This window comes from Coloeus monedula (assembly GCF_965178545.1).
Source record: "Coloeus monedula genome assembly, chromosome: 3".
NCBI classification, from domain to species: Eukaryota; Metazoa; Chordata; class Aves; order Passeriformes; family Corvidae; genus Coloeus; species Coloeus monedula.
The window spans coordinates 113,579,870-113,605,416 of record NC_138783.1 but is presented as its reverse complement, the minus strand read 5'-3'; the positions used below and the strand labels follow the sequence as shown (position 1 = coordinate 113,605,416).

Sequence of the window (25,547 nt, the reverse complement as noted above, 5' to 3'; positions counted from 1 at the left end):
CAGTGTAATGCTGCTACTCACCCAGCCTTTAGAAATGCAAGGGGGAGGATTAAATAGAGCATTTAGTGAGGGTACTCAACACCCCAGGGCAGGGGGTGCGGTTCTCCTTCCCAGAACAGCACAGGGGGACCTGACCAAGCCCCTCCCATTCCTCTTCACTCTCTTCGTTTGGGTTTGTCAGGCAGTGAAGCCTTTACCCGGGGCCACCCCGCTACACAAATCTGGGGGCAGAGAGGACTAGGGGGGAAGGGTTAGGAAAACCTTACAGAAATTCAGAGATTTAGTGAAAACCGATAAAGTTAGTGAGAAAGAGTATGAACAAACATGAAATACAATACAGAATCACGTGTCTGGTAGAAAAGCAATAAAAGCCTATTGACTCAGGGAGAATTCTGCGAATTTTTACAAAATTATCTGTGCCTGTTCCTGATAAGTGACAAAGCTTTGAAGACGGCCTTGAAGCACAGCTGGCTCTTTGATACAGCCAGTGGTTTCAGCCATGTGAACAAACTTCCTTTCACTACCCTTGATCATAGAACATTCACAATTCCATCCCATTCATAAAGAAATGCTTTTAAATATTTTATCCGATGCCTCTGAAGTTAAGACTTAATTAGTAACTTAAGCTCCACAGCATGAAGATACCTTAAAACCTGAAGGAATCATCTCCTTAACAACTCTCTGCCTTTTAATTCTTACAGACTCCAAAACATGGAGAAACACGAGTTTATTCTTGCATACAATTCCACTAACTGTGGATAAATACCTGCAGGACACTCTGTTACAGCCAGCAGTACCTGCTGCCTGTGACAGATCACACTGCACTAAAGATTAAAATGTTCAAATACAGACTAATACACAGTCAGCATCAAATAAAACAAAATATTGAGTTTTTTACCTTTCCTTATTTCTGCAGTCTAAGATTGATGCTGAATTTTAGGTCTATAAATTTACCTGGCATGAAAATAATCACTGAAAATTTACAGATTATCAATATGATGCAAAGTTTTAAATAATTACTATTAAATGTGTGCCACGGCACAAGCACTCGGTTTATAAATAAATAAAAAGCGGTCAAACAGTAAGTTTCCTCCAGAATTCAAGTCTTCAGAGTAATGAATAGGCTAAGTCTCATTTTTTACTTATTCCATTTACTGAAACAATGCACAATTCCACTGGAACATGTCTCCCTCGAGAGAGGAGACAGGTTTTGTAGTCTCCCTCTCTCCATACCAATTATTTTGATTTTGAAGCACCTGTTCATTAAAAATTGATACAGTTGTGAGCATAAGACTTAAAAAAAATCCACAACAAAATAAATACTTATTGGTTACTTACTTTCAGCGTTAGACAAAGTGCAGGGGTTGCAGTCAATCAAAGCTAACTGAAAATGCTGGAAAGAAAAAAGAATTATTTGCTTTTCAAACAAAGTAATACTAACACTTGGGCAAACTACTAAGAGTAAATCAATCTGTACTTGAAAATCAATACTGCATTTTACCATGTGTCTTAAAGAAAACAATTTTCAATTTTTGTTCAACTGCTTACTAGAGGAGAGTAAATTTTTTTTATTGCCAACACTGCAGTGCTTCTAGTAATTTAAGATGGCAACAGACACCTTCACGAAACAACTGGAGTAGCATCTGGAAGGATGAAGGCATCAAATGAATGGTCGAAACTGGAAGATCAAGTTTAAATCCACAGCTGGGACTGCAGACACACCAGCTCATAGCCTCATAGAGATTAATACTTAAGTTCTCAATCTATCTAGAAAAACAGAACACTCTTCCTAAAAAATGAGTGAATTTTAAGTCTTTAAAAAACTGAACTCTTGTCAAAAAGCATTTAATTCGAATACCTCTACATTAAAACGAGTTCATAAGGAGTTCAGAAGTTCTCATATCCTCTCTTCCAGATGTTGAGAAAACTTCAGTTAAACATTAAAGCTTGTTTAATTTTCATCACTTTTCCTCAAGGAACATGAAAAATATCTTTTAAAACATATCTGCATTCTTAGTTCTGAGGTAAGTTTTTCACTCTTCCATAAAGAAGGTCACAAAAGCAGAGCAATGAAGTCTGTCTGCAAGTGTCATGTTAGTTCATTGATCACTACTGAGTTTGAGACCCAAGTGTTTTAAAATGAATGGAACAGGCATAGAAACTCCAGTGCCTCTGTTCCATAAACTTCCAAGAAAATCCCCACAGAGTGTAAAATTTCGACCGACATATTAGTTCAACAGAGAATAAGGCCTAAGAATACAGAGCCCAGGAGTTACCCTGTGAAATACTACTGTTAATAAATACAATTATTTACAAAATACAGTGTCAGGTGATTTCTAACACACAAAACATGACTGACGCTCTAGTATGCTTTGTTTTCTTAGCTTAAAAAAGATAACTTAGCTCCAACTATTCAGGATGCCAAACTAGGTGGCACTGGGAGTCTACTGGTGTAGCTGGGAAGAAAAAAAATCTTTTTCAATGTATATATGCAACTCATTTTCAGTATTGTTGTATTCAGAGCTATTAGATGCTACTTAACTTTCCCCATGGTCATAATAACTCCTTGTGTACAGCATGTCTGTATAAAACCCATCTCTGAGATTTGTAAGATTTTATCAGACCATCACTTTTCCCAAAAACCCTAATTTTAGCAGGGACAAAAAATTAGAAAATTAATGTATTACCCATAACAAGACAAGAAGAATGCTGACACTCCCATGAGCTCTGACATACACTGATGCAGCTTCCTCCTCACTCAATTCATCATTATCATTTGTAACATATAACAGCATTTAAGAAATGAACCAAACTCAAGCCGAATAACAACACAAATTCATGATTTATAATGAACATTTTAGTAATATCCCCCCAGAAGAGAACACAAAAACCAATGGATTCACATTGTAAAATAACATTTTAACCTTAGCACAAGCATTAAATAATAGCTTACAAATATTAATTATTAGCTTATTTCTCTGCTGTGCCTGTTCCTTTCTCTACTGATCAGCAGGCAGACAACTTACAGTCTCCCCTCACTTACATTGCAATGCAGGTTGAGTGTCTCAGAGACATCCTTTAGTCTGTTACCATAGTGATTCTACTAAGCAGGCAACTTTAAAAAAAACAAACCTAAATAAAAATAAAATGCTCTATCTTAAATTGCATTTTGCCTGCCAAAAGAAAAAAAAAGGCTCTGGCCTGTACAACTGAGTGTTACCAATCTAAAAGGTACAAAATCCTTCCTGTACAGATGTGTCATCTTGCACCATCACTTACAATTACTATGAAAAGATAAAGCAGAATGGAACAGATTTGCTCTCACCTAGCAATGCCATTATAAAAAATAAGCAGATCTAAAGAGAAAAGATTGACAACTGTTCTGTAGCAGCTTTTCTGAAGGGTTATTGCAGTGAGACTCACTAAGAGAATGCAGGCAACCATATAAGAAAATCGAATCATTTTAATATCTAAATATGCCAATAGTATCAAGTGCTATACAGTAAAAAAAACAAAAAGCAGAAATAATTCTCAGCAATGCCTCCTAAAAATTTAAACATTCACTGCTACAGTAGCCAACTTGTGAAATTCGAAATCCACATTATGAAAATTTTCTAAGTGTGGTAAATTTCTACTTGTACTGTTCAGTAATCTATGAACAGTAAAGAAATTGATAAACCAAAGCCAGTAATTACAGAAAAATACACCATTAGCACTAGACAGTTACCACAATTAAAAGCAATACACAGAAACCCCAGAATCTTTCAAACCAAGAACCTCTGAAATGCACCTACACGAGCAAACCTACACCTCTTGCCGGATAAATAATACATAGCTCCCCGTTAAGTATTCAAAATCAGACAAAAAACCCCCATGCACGAATTCTAACACATCGACCTTGTCAGCCAAAAGCAGATCCACTAATCACAATTACCAGCACCACAAAATTAAAAAAATAGTAGTAATTTCCAACTTCCATTTCTGCAACCAACAGCAGCGGCTGGCAAACATCTGCACCCCTCTCAAATATTGCAGCACTGAGCTGGCTACTGCTGTGTGGAATAGTTGTTATGCAGGAGAGGCCGCTGCAGCTCAGAGACGACACACAATACCTCAAGGCAGACAGCAGTCTATAGAAATTCAAATCCCCAGTAAGAGGATTTACCTAGAAGGCAGTGTTCTGAATGTTAAAAACTAACAGGCTCTCCTCAAGGGCTGCGGCTCAAGGCACAATCACAGAACCGTTTAGGTTAGAAAAGACCTTTAAGATCATCCAAGCCCTAAATCACCTTGATTTGTAGCCATCTGTAAATGCAGAGTTATCTACAGCCTATTCCATCTCCTCTAGAGCCCTTGACTTGCCCATGACTGTGGAAACAATTCTGAAGATAACCTTTCCAAGGATGAGAGACGTACAGTGGATTCCATGTAAAGAGAACTGATGAAAGCACTAGGACTGGCAGTAAAGTAATAGTAATCTGACACTGATTTAGGTAACTTAACATGCTTTCTCGCATAGAATCAACACTGATTCTTTACAATTTAAGAGGCAAGTACCCCAGGTTTTGTTGTTTCTTTAATCAATTAATGATAAACGCAAAACGAACCTTTTTCTTTTCAGTGCGAGATTTTCAGTACTGTCTCTGTTTACACCCAAACCTGAGACCTCAGCATAGTGATTCTACTCCCTCCTCCTCTCCAGGGTGACATCAGCAAGTTTAATAGCTCTCGGCTCTGCATTTGTTCAGCAAGCAAGGCAAGCCATCATCTGAAACCTGACAATCCTCACCGACTTACCATGAAGGAAAGCTCCATCATGACTCAGTAAAATTCTGTCAGGAGATGGCTTTTTCTGCCTATGTGACCTAGGTGTGATGCCCGTGTTGCTCAGAGCAGCTTTTGTTCAGATAAGTAGGACACGGAGAGCCTTGTGTAACCAGGCAGGGCAGAGTGCCAAGCCTCCATTTGCCAGGCATCTCTGGGACCAGGGGAGAGGGTCAGGAGAGGACAAGCTCCATGTGCTGCTACAGCAGCTCATCCTGCTGCTCTCCGCTGCTTTCTGAGCTCAGAACAAATTCAGCTTGCGAGATAAAGGTTTGCATAGTGTAAACACTCAGGTACTTTTTGTCCAACATTAAAAAAAAACCAACTTACAGACAGAGGAGAAAAAAACTGCTCGAGGACAGAAGGAACAAAGGCCACATATACATATAAACTGAAGAGCAGCAGTGCGCTCTGAAAAATCCCTTGTTCTGACAAGCTCTAAGAGAAAAATTATTTTCAAACAGAAAGATCATACAAGCTGTATTTCTGCAAGCCAAAAAAGGGCTGCATTTGTATTTACTGACCAATATCTTACCTAGTGATTTTCACAAAGCTATCTCAACACTCACGTTTGCCTCCACATTTTATGCATTATTTCTGCAACATCAGAATTTAGCTATTCCTGTGCTAACAGCCTGAAAGACTGCCAGCAGCAACAAAATGCCACAGGGAAACGGGATGGCTGGGAGTCTGCCGCCACTGCCGCACCAGCAGCACGGCCACGGAGCTGATCCGCCCGGAGCTGGGGTCGTTCCAGGACTCAGCCTCCAGCCCCCACAGCCGTCTAGACTGCATGGAAAGCACAGCTCAGCCCTTGCCGGCAACCTGTGGCTACACTGCGATGATTTCTGGTGCCCTGCTTGCCAAGCCTGCAGTTACAGTTACACCTAATAAAGCTGCATCAGTCCAGACCCAGATGCCTCTTACGGACAAGGTCCATGAATGAAGTGCACCAGAATCACTGAATATCCTGGGTTGGAAAGGACCCAAAAGGATCATCGAGTCCAACTCCTGGCCTTGCACAGCACCATCCCCGAGACTCACACCATGTGCCTGAGAGCATTGTCCAAACACTTCTTGAGCTTTGCCAGGCTTGGTGCTGTGATCACTGCCCTGGGGAGCCTGTTCCAGTGCCCAACCACACTCTGGAGGAAGAACCTTTTTCCTCATATCCAACCTAAACCTCCACTGACACAGCTTCAGGCCATTCCCTCAGGTCTTGTCACTGTCACCACAGAGAGGAGATCAGTGCCTGCCCTTCCTCTGCTCCTCACGAGGAACTTGTGACTGCAGTGAGGTCTCCCCTCAGTCTCCTCCAGGCTGAACAGACCAGGTGCCCTCAGCTGCTCCTCACACGGCTTCCCCTCAAGACCCTTCACCATCCCCACTGCCCTCCTTTGGATACTCCCCAATAGCTTCATGTCTTTTTTATACTGTGGTGCCCAAAACTGTCCCCAGTACTCAAGGTGAGGCTGCCCCAGTGCAGAGCAGAGCAGAGCAGAGCAGGACAATCCCCTCCCTTGCCCAGCTGGTGATGCTGTGCCTGATGTCCCTCAGGACACGGATGTCCCTCCTGGCTGCCAGGGCACTGCTGACTCACATTCAACTGGCCATCAACCAGGACCGCCAGGCTCCTTTCCACAGCACTCCTCTCCACCATATCACTCCCCAGTCTGTCCATAAATCCTGGGTTGCTCCACCCAGCACCAATATCCTCACCTTGAGTGCTCAACTTCTGAATCAACTTTTCCTCTTCCCATGGTGTGGTCTTCCCCACCTCCCAAATGACCGAAGACACCACACAGCACGGCAATTCGATTTTAGCACTTACTCCTCTTTGTAATTGTGACATTTCTAAAATACACCTGTAATTCTCTTTTACAGGAATTAGTTAAAAACCCGAGTGAAACTAGGTAAGAGAGAACAAAAGAGAACACTCTGTAGGCCAGACATTGTGGTATCATTATCCACTGTCAAAACCAGTCACACTAATAACTCTCCTGCAGTTTCATTACAGTGCCATGCTGCATTAAAAAACTTCCATGGTTTTACTTCTTGTATGTGTCTTTCCACCATTGACATATGCAAACTACAAAGACTAAGAGAGAAATTTCAATCCCAAATGCTGTTTTCCATCCACTTACATTTTTATTGAAATTATATTTTGATCAATTTCCTTTTGCTTTCCACAAAACACTTTCTGTGTGAAGTGCCTGAAATCTTGGATATCCAACTTGCAAAAGCCAAAGCCCTTCGCTTTGGTTTTTACCTAAAAAAGCAGCTGTTTCTCATACAATTATAGACATAAAATCATACATAAGAAACTAAAACTTCTCATAACCACATATACTTTGACTAGTTATTTTTAGTAATTAAAGCACATAAGGTTTCAATGTACAGTGTTTAAAATTACTAATCTAAGCCCACATGAAAGATAACTAGGTGGTAAAACAGCCCATGAAGGCTCAAAATCACAAATTTTCACTTTCCTAAATACTTGTTTACTTATTACTCAGAGAGAACATAAAAAATGAATGATATGTCTATAACAGCTATGTGCTGGCACATAATAGCTGCACTAGCTAAAAATATCTTTCATAAATATATATATAAAGACAAATATTTGAATAAGTGATAGAAAAGTGTCTGACTATAGATAAGTACTTCAAGCCGTTCATTGGTACATCAGTATTTAATTTCTTTATATTTCATGCATATTCATAAAATTCATGCATGTTTTCCCAATAAATTTTAATTCTTTTGTAGCCTTTTTCTTATCCTAATATAAGCAGCATGTCTTAACATTATGAAAAAATGAGAATCTTTAGAAGAATAATTAAAAAATTAAAATTATATTTAAATTGATGATTTACAGGCAAGATGAAAGCATAAGCCTAAAGCAAACTACTAGAGTAACTGTTCTGTGTGTAAAGAAGTAGGAAAAAATTCTGTAAGTGAAAGACAGTATTTCTACTAAAAGGCAGATAATTGATAACATGAGAAATTTAGCTCTCATTCTTCTAACAGTTTTGTTACCGGGTACAGGGTGCACCTGAAATAAAACCAAGTAAAATTCCCAAAGCAAAACATTGCTTTGTTTGCTATAAACCAAGCTGCTCATGTCCAGCATTCCTACATTAAAAAAAACCCAACCCAAAACCCAAACAAAATCCAACAAAAACCACACAATCCCCCCCACCACAAATCTCCAAACAAAAGCAAACAAAGCTTCCCCTCATAAAACCAAATCCTCAGAAAATCTGCCCTCTGGCCCCCACTGTTCCTTCAATGTTATCAATCTAATAAATGTAAAAAACAAAGATTTCTTTTTTCCCTGTAAGTAGGAATTCTGTATTCAAAGAGCTTTCAGGATCATGGCTCTAATTCCCCACCAAAAACGCTACAAGACTTCAATGACACCAAGCAGGATGAGCACCAGAAGGGAGACTGGCTTCCCATAGCTGTCACCTGGTGCTCAGCTCCCAGATCTCAAAAGGCTCTGGAGCAGTATGTCAGAGGGGAATGGCCTAGGAAATGCTCTTTGTAATCTTTAATTCCCACATATTTGCTAGAAATTGTTTAAGATTCAGTAATACTTCAGAGAACAACTGAGACACACATGCAAGACAAGATGATTACATACACTATGCCAAAGATGGAGGCCGAAACTGAAAAAATGTATTCAATAAATAGGAAAATGACCAGGACAGAGAGTGACATGCCAGAAATAATGTGGCACGTACTCAGAAGTATGAATGTTTTTTCCAACTACATCTATCCAATGAATAAAAAGATATATTATATTCCTAGAGATCTTGCTTTATTTCCCTTTCAGATTATCACAGTGCCACCACACCTACCACCACTGAACACAGTATTCCTTATGTCATTTGTAGGAAATGGTGAACAGGAAAGGAGCAGCAGGATGTAGTAAACTGTGAAAAAGTTGGACTGTGAGGTAAACCTTAGTAGCATGTTGTTGCTACAGTCATCAATTAAAAAAAAAAAAATCCATCCCTCCAAGTCACTGCCAGCTCATTTTGGAATTAATTGTACTTTTCTGATGAATAGGGCAAATTCAGCTTTCAGGTCTTGCCTCTGAAGGTAACACTGCCCCATCTGTCAGGTTACACAAGGACCATTTTCTTTTCAACCAGAAGGGATACTTTTTTGTTTCCTTAATGTAAGCCTGAAGGCCAAGTAATTTTCAACAGCACTGGTGTTGCAAGAACTTATGGCAATGGGTAACAGAGAAAGTCAAGGGTTCTCATAGTAATTTGCAAGTCTTAACTGCAGAACAGGCAAAACCAGTAATTGATTTTGAAAAAACACTGGGAGTTGATTTTATGCTTGTTAAACAGCACTCTAGCAATTATCTTGATCATCAACATCTTAAAATAGTAAAAATTAATTTTGTGCTTAAATTGCTTACATAAAATACAGATGATTTATGTTAATGCTCTAAAATTGTGAAAAACATGGAATATATGACCTTCAGACTCCCATCTTCCCCCTTTGACTGAAGACTCTTACTGACAATGACTCTTACTGACAATGACTCATCTGTTGGCAATGGTTTATTCTTAGCGATTACAGACTTAACATGAATGTTTAAATACCATCAAAAACATTATGATATTTCAAAGTACTTTAATGCAACGTTGGTACAATCTGTGAAATCCAGAGCAGTCACAAGCAAATACCAGATGAAAAGTTACTTCCACTTTCCGCCTCGGTGTGAACAGCGAGCTCAAACTGGGCAAAGAGCCCCAGGGAAAGAAAGGGTCTGTGCTCGAGGCCAGCCACTAGCAGGCTAGATCCCAACCCCCAAAAACTACCCTCTAAAATCCTGGATCTTTTTTAAAAGGTCCATAAAACCAAAGAAGGCACAAGACAGCTTTGTCTGCTCATTGTTTTGGGTTTCTTATCTTTCTTTTGTTCAAAGATGAGATACTCTGTGTCTCAAGAGGAGGAGACAGACATTGTGTGAAAACATCTTTCACACTCTTTCCTCACATCCCTTCCCCATTTTACTCTCCCCATGCTTGAGCATAACCAGTGCACCAGCACTTCACTTCGTTCTCTTCACTAAGGAAGCATTTTCTGACTTGCCTCTAATACTCCTGTCACTCAGAGTTCTGGTTTACAATGTGGTTTTTTTAAAATCACAGTCAGATTGGCTTTTAAAGAAGCTACAGTTCTGTTCTATTCCTCTCAACTGACACATTGTTATGTATAAACTGGTAAGTTTCAATCAGTAATACTTTGTTTTCAAACAAAGTAGGTGTCTTTGGACTGTACCTTAAATCCACAGCTAAGCTGACCTGGAAACAGCTCAAGTGCTCGAGACCGAGTGGATTGTTCCACTGGATCTTTTCTTTTGTTCCTGTTATTCTTTACTAAGGATTGCAACCTCCATAGCTAAGGAAGCAAACCAGAAACTCTGCTGCAGGTATCTCAGTTGGTAATTCCAGAGCAGTTTCTCATTACATTTTGAACCAGAGGGGTAAGACAGCTCTATCCCCTCCTTCCCATTCCATCAGCCTTGCACTGGATGTACCAACCGGGCAATCTCAAGCTCAGCTGGCTCAGATTTCTCATCCACCCTAGTCTGCAAATGGGGAAATGCAAAAAAATGAAAAATCACTCAATTCAATGTGGCTGAAGGTGCTGAACGATGTCATCAAGACTGCAAGGTGGAAAAGGAGACAACCTTCTAGGAACAACCTGCAGTTATACTGCTTTAAGAAAAACATGAAACCATCTTTAATGCAGACACCTATCCTGTTCATTTCACCGTCCTTTGAAGAGCATCCCTCTGCTGCAGGGTAACCTGCTTTTGTTGTGGCCATTTGTTTTCTTAAAGTGACTTAACCACATGTCACATAAAAGCACTGGAATCACAATAACTTTGCATTAAAAAAGATTAATTTCTTTCTGTTTTCAAAATACTATTTCTGTGTTTTTCCCATTTGTAGCTTGTGTTTTGAAAACTTGAAGTTTGGTATACTCAAAATCCTCATAGTGACTGATTTGTTTTGCAAGGTTGTGAACATCAAACACAAGAAATGATTTAGACTGAGTTACCATACTATTTATTTAAATACCTGATTCACTGACAGAATTGTATATTTTATGGCACAGAAGAAAAATGTTATCTATTTCTTGATCAATTTATATCAAGAACTAAAATAATAAAATTAAAATCAACTAGGTTGGAAAAGACCTTTAGGATCATTGAGTTTCTTCTACTACTTGATTACAAGATGACCACCTCCTTGTAGATTTTATCTCGTTTTGTCCCAGCTTCTTTAAAAATAAAACCAAAACATACTCAGCACTTCTTTTATACCACGAAATACCAAATCTGTGCCAAACTACAAGGAAATAGGATCACCCAAGCTCACACATAATCCCTTTCTCAACAGTGATCTACCTCTACCTCTCCTTGCTCTCTTTCACCATTCATTGCATGGAATCTTTTCTACTCCTTTACACAATTTCCAACTCCACCTGTTTCTGTAGGTGAAACCTTGGACTCTGGATGAAAAGGGAAACCTGGGGAGAGAACTGCTTCCCTCTATCACAAATACTGAAAGGAAAAATTGAGAGTAACATTCTATTCTTTCACATCTTGAACAATGTGATTCTGACAACCCAAGAAAACAATCTGCCAAGAAAAGGAAGCAGTAAGAGTCTTGAAAACAAAACACTTATTATTTCCAGTAATTTTTAGGAAAGATTAATATGCAGAAATGTGTTTATAAATTACACTTAATTACAAAATTCTCAGTCCTGCAAGTGTGTTTTCCACCACATGCAACACCATTAAAAGAATACTTCCTTTTTCCAAGACACATAACAGCTAAATTTAGAGGCCAGGAAGGAAAGGACATGTGGGTAAAGTAGAAAATGGAAAGAGGAAAAACATGGGCCAATGTGTTGAGTGGAGGGAGATAAAATGACAGATTACAATCAGAGACCAGAAAAGAATGTAAGTAGTAAGGAATATGAAGAAGTACAGAAGAAACAAAGTGCTGTATTACCATGAACCGTTTCCAACTGATTAGCCAGAAACTGTTGCCTTAGAAGCTGACTCTCAAGCCAGGACATGAATGAATAATTAACTGCTAGAAAAGTAACAATTATGTTAAAAAATGACATTATTTTGCATAAAAACTTTCTAGTTTACTAATTCCAAGAACTTCCAGTTTACAACAAGGAAGCTAGAGGGAAAAAAAAATAAATATAAAAATAAAAAATAAAATAATCCAAACTGCTGGTTTTTTTTTTTTTCCCCCTTCAGCTTTAGGTACAACCTCAGTCTCTCCCAAAGTTCATTATTTTACCAAGAGCCCTACACCGAATTTTTGATCTGGAATGTAGCATCTCACACACCTCAAACCTATCCTCATTCTGTTTAGACTAGGACACTTCACACTAAAGCACTCCTATTTCTATAGCAGGTGTTCTGTGACTGTTCTGTGCTTATGCATTCCTTGCAGCTTTAAGATGCAACACATGACTTGTAAAGAATGTTAATTCAATTTGAAAGGACTTAAACCTACCTTTAAACTAGACTCATAGTCTGTGTTCACTTTGAACATAAGCCCAAGTCGCAAATGAATTTCCTTGGCTCGACAAAAGCTGGGATCAACATAAAGCGCCTCCTGAAATGCTTTAATTGCCCTGAAAGAAAAACACAGATTAAAAAATTATTTTTTACTGAACTATTACTTTATAATCAATGTTTTTTATATGGCTAACAAAGTGGATCAAAAAGCACTGTTACAGAAGAACATATTAAAATAATGGTTTACACGTAACGTTTTTGGTGAATGGCTTTTGATTCTTCAACGATTGGGTAATTATGAACTCCAGATATCCTGGTGTATTTGAAAGTCTAATATTTTCTATTAATTTAGAGAAACTAATTTGCTGCATGAAGTACACTAACATATCTGATATTTCAGAAAAGATGACTCACAAATTAGTTACAAAATTCGTGCAACTTCACTAAGAACAGCCAGGTTGTTTTCGATTCCAGCAGAGCAGACCCCCCGAGAACAGCAGAACAGAAGGCCTTGGATAGATCACACACATCTTCTCCCACTGCACCTACTTCGTCCTTTTTCCTCTTTCTACTCCCTTTCCTAGCACCAGTGCCATGCAAGGACTCAAATAATACCAGTTGCTCCATTACTTCCAAATGGAGGTATAAAAGCCTGCCATCTCCTCATGCAGTAACTTTCTTTCATATTCCCATGATGTGTAAAGACAGCTCTGATTCTATTTCCTTACCTTCAAATCCTCTCTCACCTGTCCCTGTTCATGATGGCACTGTACCAGATAAAACAGAAATGCCATCTAACAACTCCACCTTGGAGCAGAAACAAAAGACTCTAAACAGGACTGTTTTGCCTCTCAGGCCACTGCATAAAACTAGGACAGCTGAAATGCAACTAAAAGATAATAGAATTAAAGTCACAGAGGAATTAAGAAGGAAGCTAAGAGTCATTGTTGCCTGAAATCCAATGACAGATTGAAACAAAATCCCTTCCCATATACCACTGGTCACACAACAAGAGCAACAGGAAGAACCAGCCTCACTGAGGGTGGATTTGAGCCCCTAGGCCAGGGAGCACAATCTTATCTGCCATCCCAGGAAACCCCACAGGTTGACACCAAGTGGCCAGGTGACAGGGCAGTCCAGCAAGAACTGGACCTGCTGTGGAGCAAGCAGCAGAGGGACATGGGACAGGGATTAACTACAGTGCTTAAAATCACACTTTTTAGGCACATTGATTTAATTCCTACTCTCAAAGTGCAGTATTATTTAGAGGGACAAAAGGTTAGCAGATGCAGTGCAAAATTCAACAAATATTTTTCACAGACTTTTACTCACAACACACATAAATTATCATTTTTGAATACTTCAGCAAAACAACTTCTGCTCTAAAATTCTTACAGGCTTTTGTCTCATCAAGGGCAAAGTAAACCAAAGGCACAGAACTTCCTCTAGACAATGCAACAACTGTATGTACCTAAAGCATTATTTGACTTCTTTAAACAGAACTTAAGAGCAGACAGGCTTAAAAAAAGTATTAAATTTTTATTGTGGAACTGATGCTTCCTCTATTACAATCCTTCAGAAAGGCTTGCCTTACCCAGTACCCTACTTTTCTGCCAACACATGGAAAATGAGCAAGTGAAGCGCTGAAGGGACAAACCTGCACCTGAGCTAAGCTCTCTCACATCTCATTTAAACTTCCCTGGAATCCTATGGTGATGGTGGTAAGTCACACACCTTGTATCTACACTGAATTCATAATAAACAAAGATCCCTGTCTCATAACAGTATGTTCATCTTCATCATCTACAAAAACAGCGATCAAACTGAAAAGCCAAAGACTGGGCTGACCACTAAATATCAGCACATATTTTAAGCTAGGCTTTTGCTATGCCAGAAGATAGATCCTATTACTGTGTATTTGCATTTCTTGTCTCAACTCTAAAATGGACACTAGGTATGTTAGCCACTGGTATTGAAAATCCATTACTCGTATCTTGTTTAAAGACAACATCCCAAAAAAGGAGAAAACCACTGTCTATGATTCCAATCAAAGAGAAGACAAAAATCAGGAATAAAGACAGCAGTTCCACAGCACATCACAGAGTGCGACCACGCTAACAGACACTCTGTAAACTTAATTTTCTTCATTTAGCTATCCTTGGTCAGAAAACAGTATTTCCATATTTCCCCTATGTCACATCCCCATTGAAAAGATCATCAAAAAGTGGATTTCTAAAAAAGCTTAAGAGAATCTGAGAGTGACAAAAATACTTCTGTAGTCTCTTGCTTACAGAACTGGAAATGTTTTTCATTGCCACAGTTGAGCAGTGGAGTTAAACAAAGCCACAAGTATAACGAAAAGCTTTCAAGGACAGTTTCGAAATTTAGTTTGAATGTATACTGTCTTTTATTCAAAAAACCAAGAATGTTGCCTACCCCAGTCTTTCAGAGGAGCACAGCACTTAAAAACCAGTAAATTATCATCAGTGGACAACATGAAAGACTGTCATATTTAGCACAGAAACTCCTCCAAGCTTTGTGTAAGGTTTATCTCTGTGCAGACTAAACTAACTAAAAAATCAAATTTTACCTTCTACTTAACTCTAATAATTCCATATTGGTTTTACAATTTGTAGTTCTTCCAGGATGACAAGCATGACTAATAACAAATAGAAATTACTTCCACCACTGTGGTAAGGGGCATCATCAAAATTTCCCCAATGAAGTGGTCTGAAACAGCATTTTGAACAGTTTTTACCACTGGCAGGTACTCATGTCTAATTCAATAACTTACAGCCTCATTTAAATACTCAGTAGAGTTTTTATAGAATAAAATACTCAAGCTCTGAAAAGGTATTTATTTATTAACTCTTACAGACAGACAAGCAATTTCACATCACAGCTGAATTACTATTGATGTGATTTTGCCTGCAGGAAACATTTAAATAAAATAGCAACGTGCTCACATTACAGGACACACCAAGAACATGGACTACAGCAAAATCCTCTGCCTGCTTTCCACTGCCATGCCCAGAGCTCCAGACTCATTCCCTTACTATCAAACAGGAGAACATCTGCAGCAGCACTGACACCCATTTCAGAGCTGGGCCTTCCAGACACAGCAGGAGTCACTTGACTCTTGAACAGATCTCAGTTTACTCTCAAACATCTCTAACTCCATTTCTGTTCTCTGTCCAACCCTACACCCAGAAGGATGGAGGTCTGGAGGATCCAAGGCATCCAAATTACCCAGATGTTTTCCCTCAAAGCTCTTGTATGGCTTGACCAAAACCAGAAGTGCAGATATAGCCCAACAGCTGGATGAGTCCAACAGCTTCCTTCAGGGATGATGGCACAGAGCCTTCCCCAAGTCAGTTGTGAGTCTCCACCACTAATTAACTGCCCCTCATGCACAGACAGAACTTCTCATCTCACTCCTTCAGCAGACTAAACACACACCAGTCCAAAGGAAAAATTATCAAATGAAGGGCCAGGAGCTCTCACACTGTGGAAATAAATGACAGTCATCTGAATTCTGCAAGAGACAACTTTCCTTTTGTTCTCTGATGATACTGACACCTGCATGGTGAGACACAACTCTGGTTGAGTCTACTAGCATTTATTAAAATTAAATAAGGATCTTCTCCAAGAATGAGGGCATTTCTCTTAACAGGCAGGAAAGGGTATTCTAACTCTCAACAAAATGGGAAAGCAGGACTGGAAAACAGGCACTACAGAGGATGAAAAGCACCTCTGGACTTTTATTTTACACAGCACTGCTACAGCAATTCAGGAAAAATAAAAATGACATCTCCAAATCAAGACTGCCAGAATCAATACTGCAGCTATTGTCCCACCCACTAATCTATACAACAATGCCTACCATTATGAAAGTGAAGAAACCAGGTGAATAATAATTAATAGATGATTATATTAAACATTTAGTGAATTCTCATAAGACTTTTATTGGATGATTTTGCTTGAATAGACTGTGAATAAAATCAGCTTTTTACTAGGCAAAAGAATGTAATAAAAGAGCATCAATTTAACTATTCAGAAGTTATCACTTTTGTTCGTTTCAAACAAAACCCATGAAAATCAGAATGACTGTACAAAATAAAAGAACCCAACATTATTCTAATATGTCACCTGATGCAGCTGGAGTGAAACTTTTTTTCTTATTCTTACCCTCTTTCAATTTTCTGACCACCTATTCCAAGCCTCACATCACTTCACAGCCTCACTTCTGAAAGTGGTGTGAGGCTATGATGGACAAACTTCTATGTGAAACTCAGAACCACAGTTTGAACATAAACAAAATGTATGTACACAGCAGTAGTCAGGACACTGTAGTTCATGAAACACTTTTAGAGTCTTTGGCTACAACTCTTCTGTCCATAGGACTGCAACAGTTGAATGGCAAAATATTGTGAGCAGCAAAGTCTTTAAACATTTCTCTAGAACAGCAGCTGGGAGTAGTTTTTTTTCCTAGCATTAGAAGAGTTTTCATCAATCCAAGACTAGTTTGCTGTGCAATCACAGCAAGATATGATCACAAAAAGAAAGTTAACTGCCCACTTCATTACTGGTTAATTACTATGAGCACATGTACTCTACATGTACATTCCCATTTTATATACCTGAAAAATACATATATATAGACCCAGCCACTGGAAACCTGAGAAATATTTGACAAAGTAGTATCTACAGACTGTGTGTTTAAATTCTTAGAGGTCTCCACTTGGCAGTATTCATTCCTACACACCCCACTACATGCTTGACTTTTTGAGTGGAGCAACCCAGTCAGAAGCAGAGATGGTGGTTCTAGGTATCTTTATAGCTAGAGGTTGAACTGATGATGACAGTGCTTCTGCTTTGGGAAGGATCAGGGAGTAGAAGGGTCAGGGAGTTCCACTCAGGGATGATGGATTTTCCACAGGCAGTCTTCACTCATGATGGAGGTGAGGAAAAGAGTCTGGATCATCTCTTGAAGGTCTTTGGCTTTTCTCAGGGTCAATGCTAAAGGACTGAGTTTTCTGGAACACTCAACTTCTACAGCTGGTAAGGAATCCCTAGACTGAGTAGCCTCAGGGCAAAGAGCCCAAATGGAGCAAGAGAGGTGAGTGACCTCTGTCTCCTGTCAGGTGTTTCTGAGGAACCCAGTGAATTTCTCACCAACACTGTCCAGCAATTTGCAACGCCACTGCAAACGCTGCAGGCTGGCCTTGGAGCACCACAGTTGGTACACTGGGATCCACAGGGTGTTCAGGACACAACGTCAGAGCCTGGGCTCCATCTTTTCATCTTGATGGAAGTCAGTGGAATCACCAGATGATAAACCAGTCAGGCTCAGAATCCTCACTGAAGTGAAGAGAAAATCTGGTATCCAAGCCACTACACCTGGGTGCAGGTATTGCACAGAAATGAAGGGTAGCCTTGGATTAACTACTGAAATTCTTTAATGTACAATCTAAGAGACAACTACAGAGGGCATGAAATTACTCAAGTTATATGAATATCTCATTCTACTGGTTTTCTACTCTAACTCAGAAACAGGGAAACAACAGTGAAAATGAACCAACCAGTTACTGATTCATGACAAATGGTGTAAAAGAAGGGAGTATCAAAATTTCAGATCCATAAGATCTGTTTTACTGTGCTCGACTCAACTTATGGAGGTGATCCCTTATGGCACACCTTACTATAATAATTGTGTGAAATAGGTTTGGTCTGACAACACTATTGCAACACTTGTATATATGTTGAGGACTTTTAATTCTTACATGAAGAGTAAAACAAAATCCCCAACATAAAATAATGTAACAGCTAAGATTTGTACTTAAAATAATGCTGCAATGCTGTTCTAGTATATAAAAATGTGTACAATATTAAATTACAGTGAACTGCATTATGTGTCTTGGAGCCAATCCAACACATCTTTTCATGAAAGCTGGAAAACTTTAAAAATAGTGTAAAGTATATGAACAAGAATTCTAAAGCTGATCTCATTCCCACTTGCCTTTTTTATTATCCCTGTTTATATGAGACGTGAAAAAAACTCAAGCACTTCTTACCCCTTCCTTTTAGGAGGACTATGTACTTCCCTCTTGTTAAAATCTCTGAACATCTAAAATGGTGGTGTTGGAAAAAAACTCAGTTCATGGATGAAGCAGGGTAACTAAACCACCTTAAAAAGTCTTGAGGTCTCCTCTGCCTGCTAGAAATATAAAGATCTGTGTCCCTTATGACCATAAACAGATGGAATAAATGCAGCAGGAAGACAGATTAGCATTTCACTCTGAAAGAGGATTCTCCTGGCAATCTGCTGGACTTCTGTGGAGGATTAAAGTCTTCAAAGAAGAACACCTACTGTAAATGGCTGGCTATAATCTCCAAGTTGATTGTGATCTTGTCACACCTAAACACCAATAACCCACATCCCTCTGCTCTTTTACCCAAGAAATCACAGAAAAGGGGGAAGAAAGGCACTCAAAGTGATTAAAATTCAGAATTGCTAACAAGTAAGTTTTTACCTACATTAGATTTTTGTCCTTTAAAAACTCTATGCAATACTTTAATGATACACAGTGTCCTTAGCACCACACTATACATAACTTTGTTGCATGAATGAAATGGAAAATACAATTATTCTACTCAACATAAGCTCTGTGTGCAGTTCTGTAAGTTAGGGCATCAGCTTACACTCATGTTGTCAACAAGTGAAGAAAAATCTAAATTAATTCAAAGCCCTAATTTATTAATACTAAATAGCATGATCCGCTGATGGCAAAAATCTATGTTGAACAGGTGGCTTTTCAAAAATTAATTACTCTAAATCTAACTGCTTTGTCGTATTTATCTTACAGTTTATCTACCATTTTCATAGTGCAAACTATAACAAGATACAGCTTGTAAGAAATGGTGCACAAAATACTTTTGAATGCTGAAGGATGAAGACAAGATTGCATAACAACTAGAATGTTCTGAAACTTGGTAAAATTCAACCAAGACTCATCACAATCTTAAAACAGTGGATTCTCAGGATTTCTGAAAACTTTTCTATTCTTTTCTTGCTAATTAGAATGCAATATAATTGTATAGCACATGGCATTCATTTCACCACTATCAATAAAGCAAGAAGTAAGCTGCAAGATAAAATAATCCATGTTTTGAGTTCATGATTTAACCAACTTATTTTAATCTGAAGAATAAAAGTTTATGTACATTACCCTGAGGAAAACATAAATCTTTTGCCTTACAGATACACAGAAACAATTTAAGGAGAGGTGGGGGGAGAAATCCTGCTCCATTGTTCCCAACCTTCAGTCGGTGGTTCCTCACTGCATCCGTAACTGCTGTCAGGATTAGTTCAGTAACACAAGGGAACTTTTTAGTAATCAATCAAGTAGTAAAGTCACACTTACTGTGCTAACAGTCCACACTGAGTGGAAAAAAGCACTGACCTAAACACTGCAGCTTTCTGACTTCTTCCCCATAAATTATCTCCACAGGAATAAACACCAATGAAAGTCTGAGGACCTTTCAACAGGACCCCAGTGACTGAGTCCATTCCATTTACCACTCTCATCACTGATAAAGCAAAACCAAAACCCCAACTGAAAACCAACCCCCACCACACCCAGCAGAAGCCCTGCTACGTCCCGTAAGCCCTGACACAAATTACAACTGTTTTAACCCTGAGTTTTTACACCAGATTTAAACACCCCGATTCCATGAGAGCCTATTGCTTCTCACATCCAAACCCCACACCTGATGCAGCTCTGTCAAAATTTCTGCCTACCAAGCAAAATGTAAACAAGCCCACTTTGCCACCTCTTTTCCAAGCAGGGTTTTTGTAAACAGGCTTTCCAACAAACCCAGGCCACAGGTTATCAATAACAACAATTCCCAAAAGCCTGTTGAGTCCTCCTGCTCCATCCCCACTGCTGAATTGTATTACAGGGAGCTCAAATTCTTCTCCTTGGAAGTGCCTTCCTTTTCGAGGCACTGCTGTGGCTGCCCCAAGTGTGTTACAGTAAGCAGACAGTGATTCAGGACAGTAACACCTGCAAACATCCTATCTGTAATAAAATCAATACTGAACTATTGTACATTCACACTGAAATGAGGGTGAAATAATCACACTTTGATGGGACAGCACACAATACTGACACTGTCAACTTATTCCAACTTACCATTGAAAGGCATTGTAATGGAAGTAGACCAAACCAAGGCCATATAAAAAGGCAGCATTCTGTAAAGGAAAGAAACAATGTTTAAAACCCAGATAAGAGTGAGTTTCCAATATTTTATCCATCCTTTGACATTGCATTTCCATTATAAGATAAATGTATTTAACACTCGCCTTGAGTAGGAAGAGGCAAAAAGAAGGAATGAAAAGATACACAGACACTTAAAAAAAAAAAAAAGTGGTTCTCCATGGTCACAAAAAAAAAGGGGCTATTTTGGAGAGTAACAACAATATTTAAGTACTTTTACATCAGAGAAACCAATGTGCTCTGTTCTACTTGTACAACAGCAGGGAAGAAAATGATGAAGTAGAAATCTTTGGTAATTTAATATAATGAAAAAAATAATTTATGACCAAGCACCATTTCATAGTCACAGTAATTTATACTCACATAAAAGAAAACAAAGCTACACACTCTAATTTCAGTGTCTAATGTAGAACATTAATTAAATGAATCTGAAAATATGCTTAAGGAGATTTCATTTTTCTGAATACCAAAAAATACAGACCATGAACTTCAAACCTATGACAATCATATTTCTTCATCATTAATCCAATTTTATCTCCTATCCCCCTATTTGCAGAAGGGAAAAACTAAACCAAAACAAGAAAAACCATTTCCTTCCTGGAAACCCATTTCCCCTCAATCTTCTTTTCACATAAACCATGATTTACTTCTAAAGTGAAATCACTAACAATATTTAATCAATGTTTAACTATCCAGTTCCACAAATAATTATTAAATATATCCTAAATTAGAAAAAATAAACAAATTGCTTTTTCTTTTGCAAAGTTATGCCATAGCACATTTGTTTTTTATTGAGCAGAACTATTCCATTATTTACAGGAGACATTGTACATGCTGCCTAAGACATATTTTTAGGCTTTTCTCATATATAATTCTTATTCTGAGAGACCAGGTATACATCCCAAAGCTCTGACACATGGATAAGAGCTGGAATTTCAACTGCTGAAGACTGCACTTCAAGATAATCTCTCTGCCACTTGCATGCAGTTCTTAACAAGTCAAATTTCTAAGGAGTTCCACAAAAGGAATCCTAATTATGACCTCAATCCAATCCAAATATAAAAGTTATAACAAAGTTTCTCCCACAAAATAACTGGTAACCAGAAGACAATTCAAAGAGCAGCATTCATCAGAAACAGGATCCAGTATGACAATTTCATTATCCCTCATTTGCATCTTCTAAATGCAAATTAAGACCGGGGAAACGTCAAAGATTCCATCATGAATGCAGCTGGATCACAGCTTCAGCAATGGACAGCTTCCAGGAAAATGCTGTGGTTTGACCAGATACTACAGCAATCAGAACACTGGAAGATGTTAAGAGGAGGAGTGGAGAGGGAAGTGCATAAACAATAGAAGAGGTCACTTTAATACTACCAGAAACCCACATTCCTGTTTAATTGAACAAAAGCACAACACCGACATCATAAAGACAAAAGATCTCCAATTCCCTACTCCATCTTGTTTCCATGTTCCAAGTATGCTCTGGCAGCAAGAAACCAGGAAGAAGGCAAGCTCAAAAGTGGAGCACATGTAATGCCCTGACTGGAAAGTCATTTTAAATGAAGAAGTAAGACAGATTTTCATGTCTGCAACATGGAAGCCTACAAAATACAGCATGCCAGCAGCCTTCACTGTCTTCAGGTCAGCTCATCTGTAAGACAGAATTTAACAAAACTGTCCAGTGTCCCCCTCTGATATTCTGAATCTCAATCAAGTTTCGATCATTGTAGAGATTGAGATTAACAGTGATCACAAAAATCCTTCATCGCCACACTGCAAAATTCAAACAGAAATATTCCGGACAACTAAAAACTCTTCAATTTGCAAAGAATTTTACTTCCTCTTATGAAACTATTAGAATTCACAGTCCAAGAAAGTTAGAGGTTCAGAAAAATCTCCCTGATATTTTGATGCTAAGGGTTAAAAATAACCAACTTTCAAGGCACAACAGAACCAAGATGCAAGCTATTCGTCAAAATGTAATTTATTTATCAAGTTCACATAAAGCTTTGAGATGGTCCTCACAGCACTACAAATAAACCATTACTGTTCTCTCCTTTGTTCTGTGACTGGTTTTACCATTTTTTTTCTCATTCTCCTTTGGCCTTAAGTCTTTTGAGACTGACCTTAAAAACATCTTAAACTGCTGCTCTCTTCTCAATAAAAAACAGGGCAAGATTTAGTATTTGTACCAGTAATACTTCACTTCAAACGTAAAGGTGCAAATTCTGAACTGTCAGTATGAATCATCAATTTACCTGTTCTGAAATGCTATAGCTCTAACCATACATATCACCATTATTACTGCCTGTTGATAATCTTAAAACCAATCTAATAAACTAAGATTAAAACGTATATTTTAAACTGCACTTGAACACGGACTGGAGTTTCACAAGGACTGGAGGAGATCACAGTGGCCCAATGTATGGCTGTACTCTCCCACAAATAATTCAAGGCAAGATACACATAAAGTTCATTGCTTTTGCAGAATACCATCAAGTTCAACATGCAGTCAAAGTTCCTACTGGCAATAGCCAATATGAAATGTTACCACAGCTTAATGCAGATCAGGACCAAGTGGGATCATTACACAAATCTTCATCTACAAAATGCCTTCTTATAAATCATAAGATTCTGTGATTCTATTTACTAGGAACACAATCCATCTTAAGAAATCAGTTTTCAGTTTCCCCTATTAGTTCTGACAAGTTTCTCAAAGAATATCCATTCCATGTGTTCCAGTAAAGATTACTCCTGTGATTTAGTCCCTGCTATAAATAGCTGTTGAGGTAGAATTTAAGGCCTATTTTTTCCCTCTAAACATTTTTCAGTGAGAAGCAGAAAACAAAATTATCTTAGTACAGTCCCTTCCTTGAACTTTCTAACAACCCTCAAAATTTATGAAAATCTCATGCTAGCAAAAACTATTCTCTGGCTACTAACTTCTAATTTATTTTTTTTTGTTATCAGATACCTCTTTTCACTAAAACCTTGAGTGAAAAAAAGATACAAACCCAAACAGACTGTGCCTCAAATTTGAAGCTGAATGCTTGGGTTTTTTTCGTTCTACAGCCATGCTACCAAATAGCAGATAAACTAGAAATGCTATTTCCAAGCTGGCATCATTTACATTTTCTTTGAACTACCAAAAAAATGTTAAAATGTTTCATACCAACCACTAGATGGCTCAAATACTTCTTTCCATTTTCCACGCTTACGCAATTTAAGGAAATTGTCAAGTTGATATTGTGCATTCTGCTACTTACATGCACTATTTAATGCTGAGCAACATTTCAATTCTATTTTCTAAACGAGTGTGGTATACGCATTTTGTGAACAGGTAACTCAGAAGGTAAAAATGTATTTGTGTGTATCTTTTTATGTAACTGGTATGAATAAGCACACTGAAGACTTTCTGGTCTTGTTTGTTTTAAGCGATCAAGGAAAAAAAAATTAACCAATGAGAAAGACTCCATCCATCTCACAGGTCCTCTATTCAAATAACTGGTTTATAGGCTCTTTGAAGCAGCAGGTGGAAACAGATCCCCAACGTTCCATGTGTTCTGTTCTCCAGGCATTTCAGGCCACATCCACATCAAGCCTTTTTCTCCACCTTTCAAGGGTGCAGTCAGCAGGTTCCACAGAAATACATCAGCCCAGCCCACCTACAAACACAGGGGCAGAAAAATGCACCTGTCCTGGCTAGCAAGTGACCACTCCCACATTCAGATCACAAACAGCCATCTTGGACTCGGTCTACAGATGTGTGGCTGCCACATCTGGGTCCAGATGTTCTTCACCAGTAACGCGCTTATCTGCCACACGCAGTTGAGAGCCCGTTACAGACTCCAAATTGGTGTTTTATAAACACAGGAATTAACTCAGATGTTATGCTTGCAAATGAAAATCAGTTCAATGGGCACTTCCAGAGAGTCAGAGAGTAGAAAAAGACATTAAATACTCAAGCAATCTCAGGGCAGCTTCCAACCAGGTCCTCGCAATTTAAAACTGAAAAAGAAACATAGTTTCCCAGCATTGCTAATTCATAAACATTCCCTATCACTGCCTCTCTCATTTGTGCTGACACAATCATTTTTAGACTACTACAGCCAGCTGGATGCCAGAAGTGCTCTGAACTATTAGTATCTAGGTAAAAAGGATTTTTTAACTGGATCAGTTTCCCAGGCAAGTTCACTTGTGAACCCCCATGAACAACACCATTAGCACAAGGAAAAGACTGGAACACAAGTAAAAGCTCTTTAAGCCTATGCTGCTCCCATCAAAATGCTTATCAAACCTTCAATGACTTCTCAAACATTACTGAAACCTCCAAAGTCACATATAAACATTTCACTTGAGAGAAAACAACATCTATGGGTCGGTACAAGGTGGATAAACATGAGATAACATCACAGCCTCTGGCCAGCCTTCTTCATGCAGGTAAAATACACCTTTCAGTTGATTAGAAAGATAATATTTAGGTAGAAATCAGAGTGTATCCCACCATACTATAAAATAACCAAAACAGGAGAAGAAAAAGTTCCCATGTAGTTAGTCAGTGGAAGTCTGAACAAAAACTACAGAAAAAAGGTGAAGTTCAGCACCCTTATGAGAGACCAGCGACTGCTTCACACTTTCTTACTACTGACAGGAATCACAAAGTCTTTGATGACATATTTAGACTGCCTCCAGCAGGGTCTGACTGCCCCTTCCTGAGCTGCCCAAGTGCCAGTGGAACACAGAGCCCAGCCCACATCACACCAGGCTGCACAAGACACACGTGGACAGGTGGCCACTGCTCCTCAGAAAGCCTAACCAGGAAAATAAGGTTTTACAGTTTGTGTCACATCCTGTGGTCACAGGGTCTC

At 38.7% G+C, this 25,547-nt stretch overlaps 1 protein-coding gene across 9 annotated transcripts in view; it reads right to left on the bottom strand.

The window, feature by feature from the left end:
• The window catches only part of KDM6A (lysine demethylase 6A), a 151,722-nt gene that overhangs the window by 57,772 nt on the left and 68,403 nt on the right, over positions 1 to 25,547 (bottom strand). For all 9 annotated transcript variants that reach the window (XM_082278261.1, XM_082278262.1, XM_082278264.1 and 6 more), the window contains 3 exons: positions 20,593 to 20,651; positions 12,393 to 12,513; positions 1,339 to 1,393 (listed from right to left, as the gene is read on the bottom strand). In XM_082278261.1, the coding sequence (XP_082134387.1) occupies positions 1,339 to 1,393; positions 12,393 to 12,513; positions 20,593 to 20,651 (235 nt within the window). The remainder of the gene's footprint in view (positions 1 to 1,338; positions 1,394 to 12,392; positions 12,514 to 20,592; positions 20,652 to 25,547) is intronic.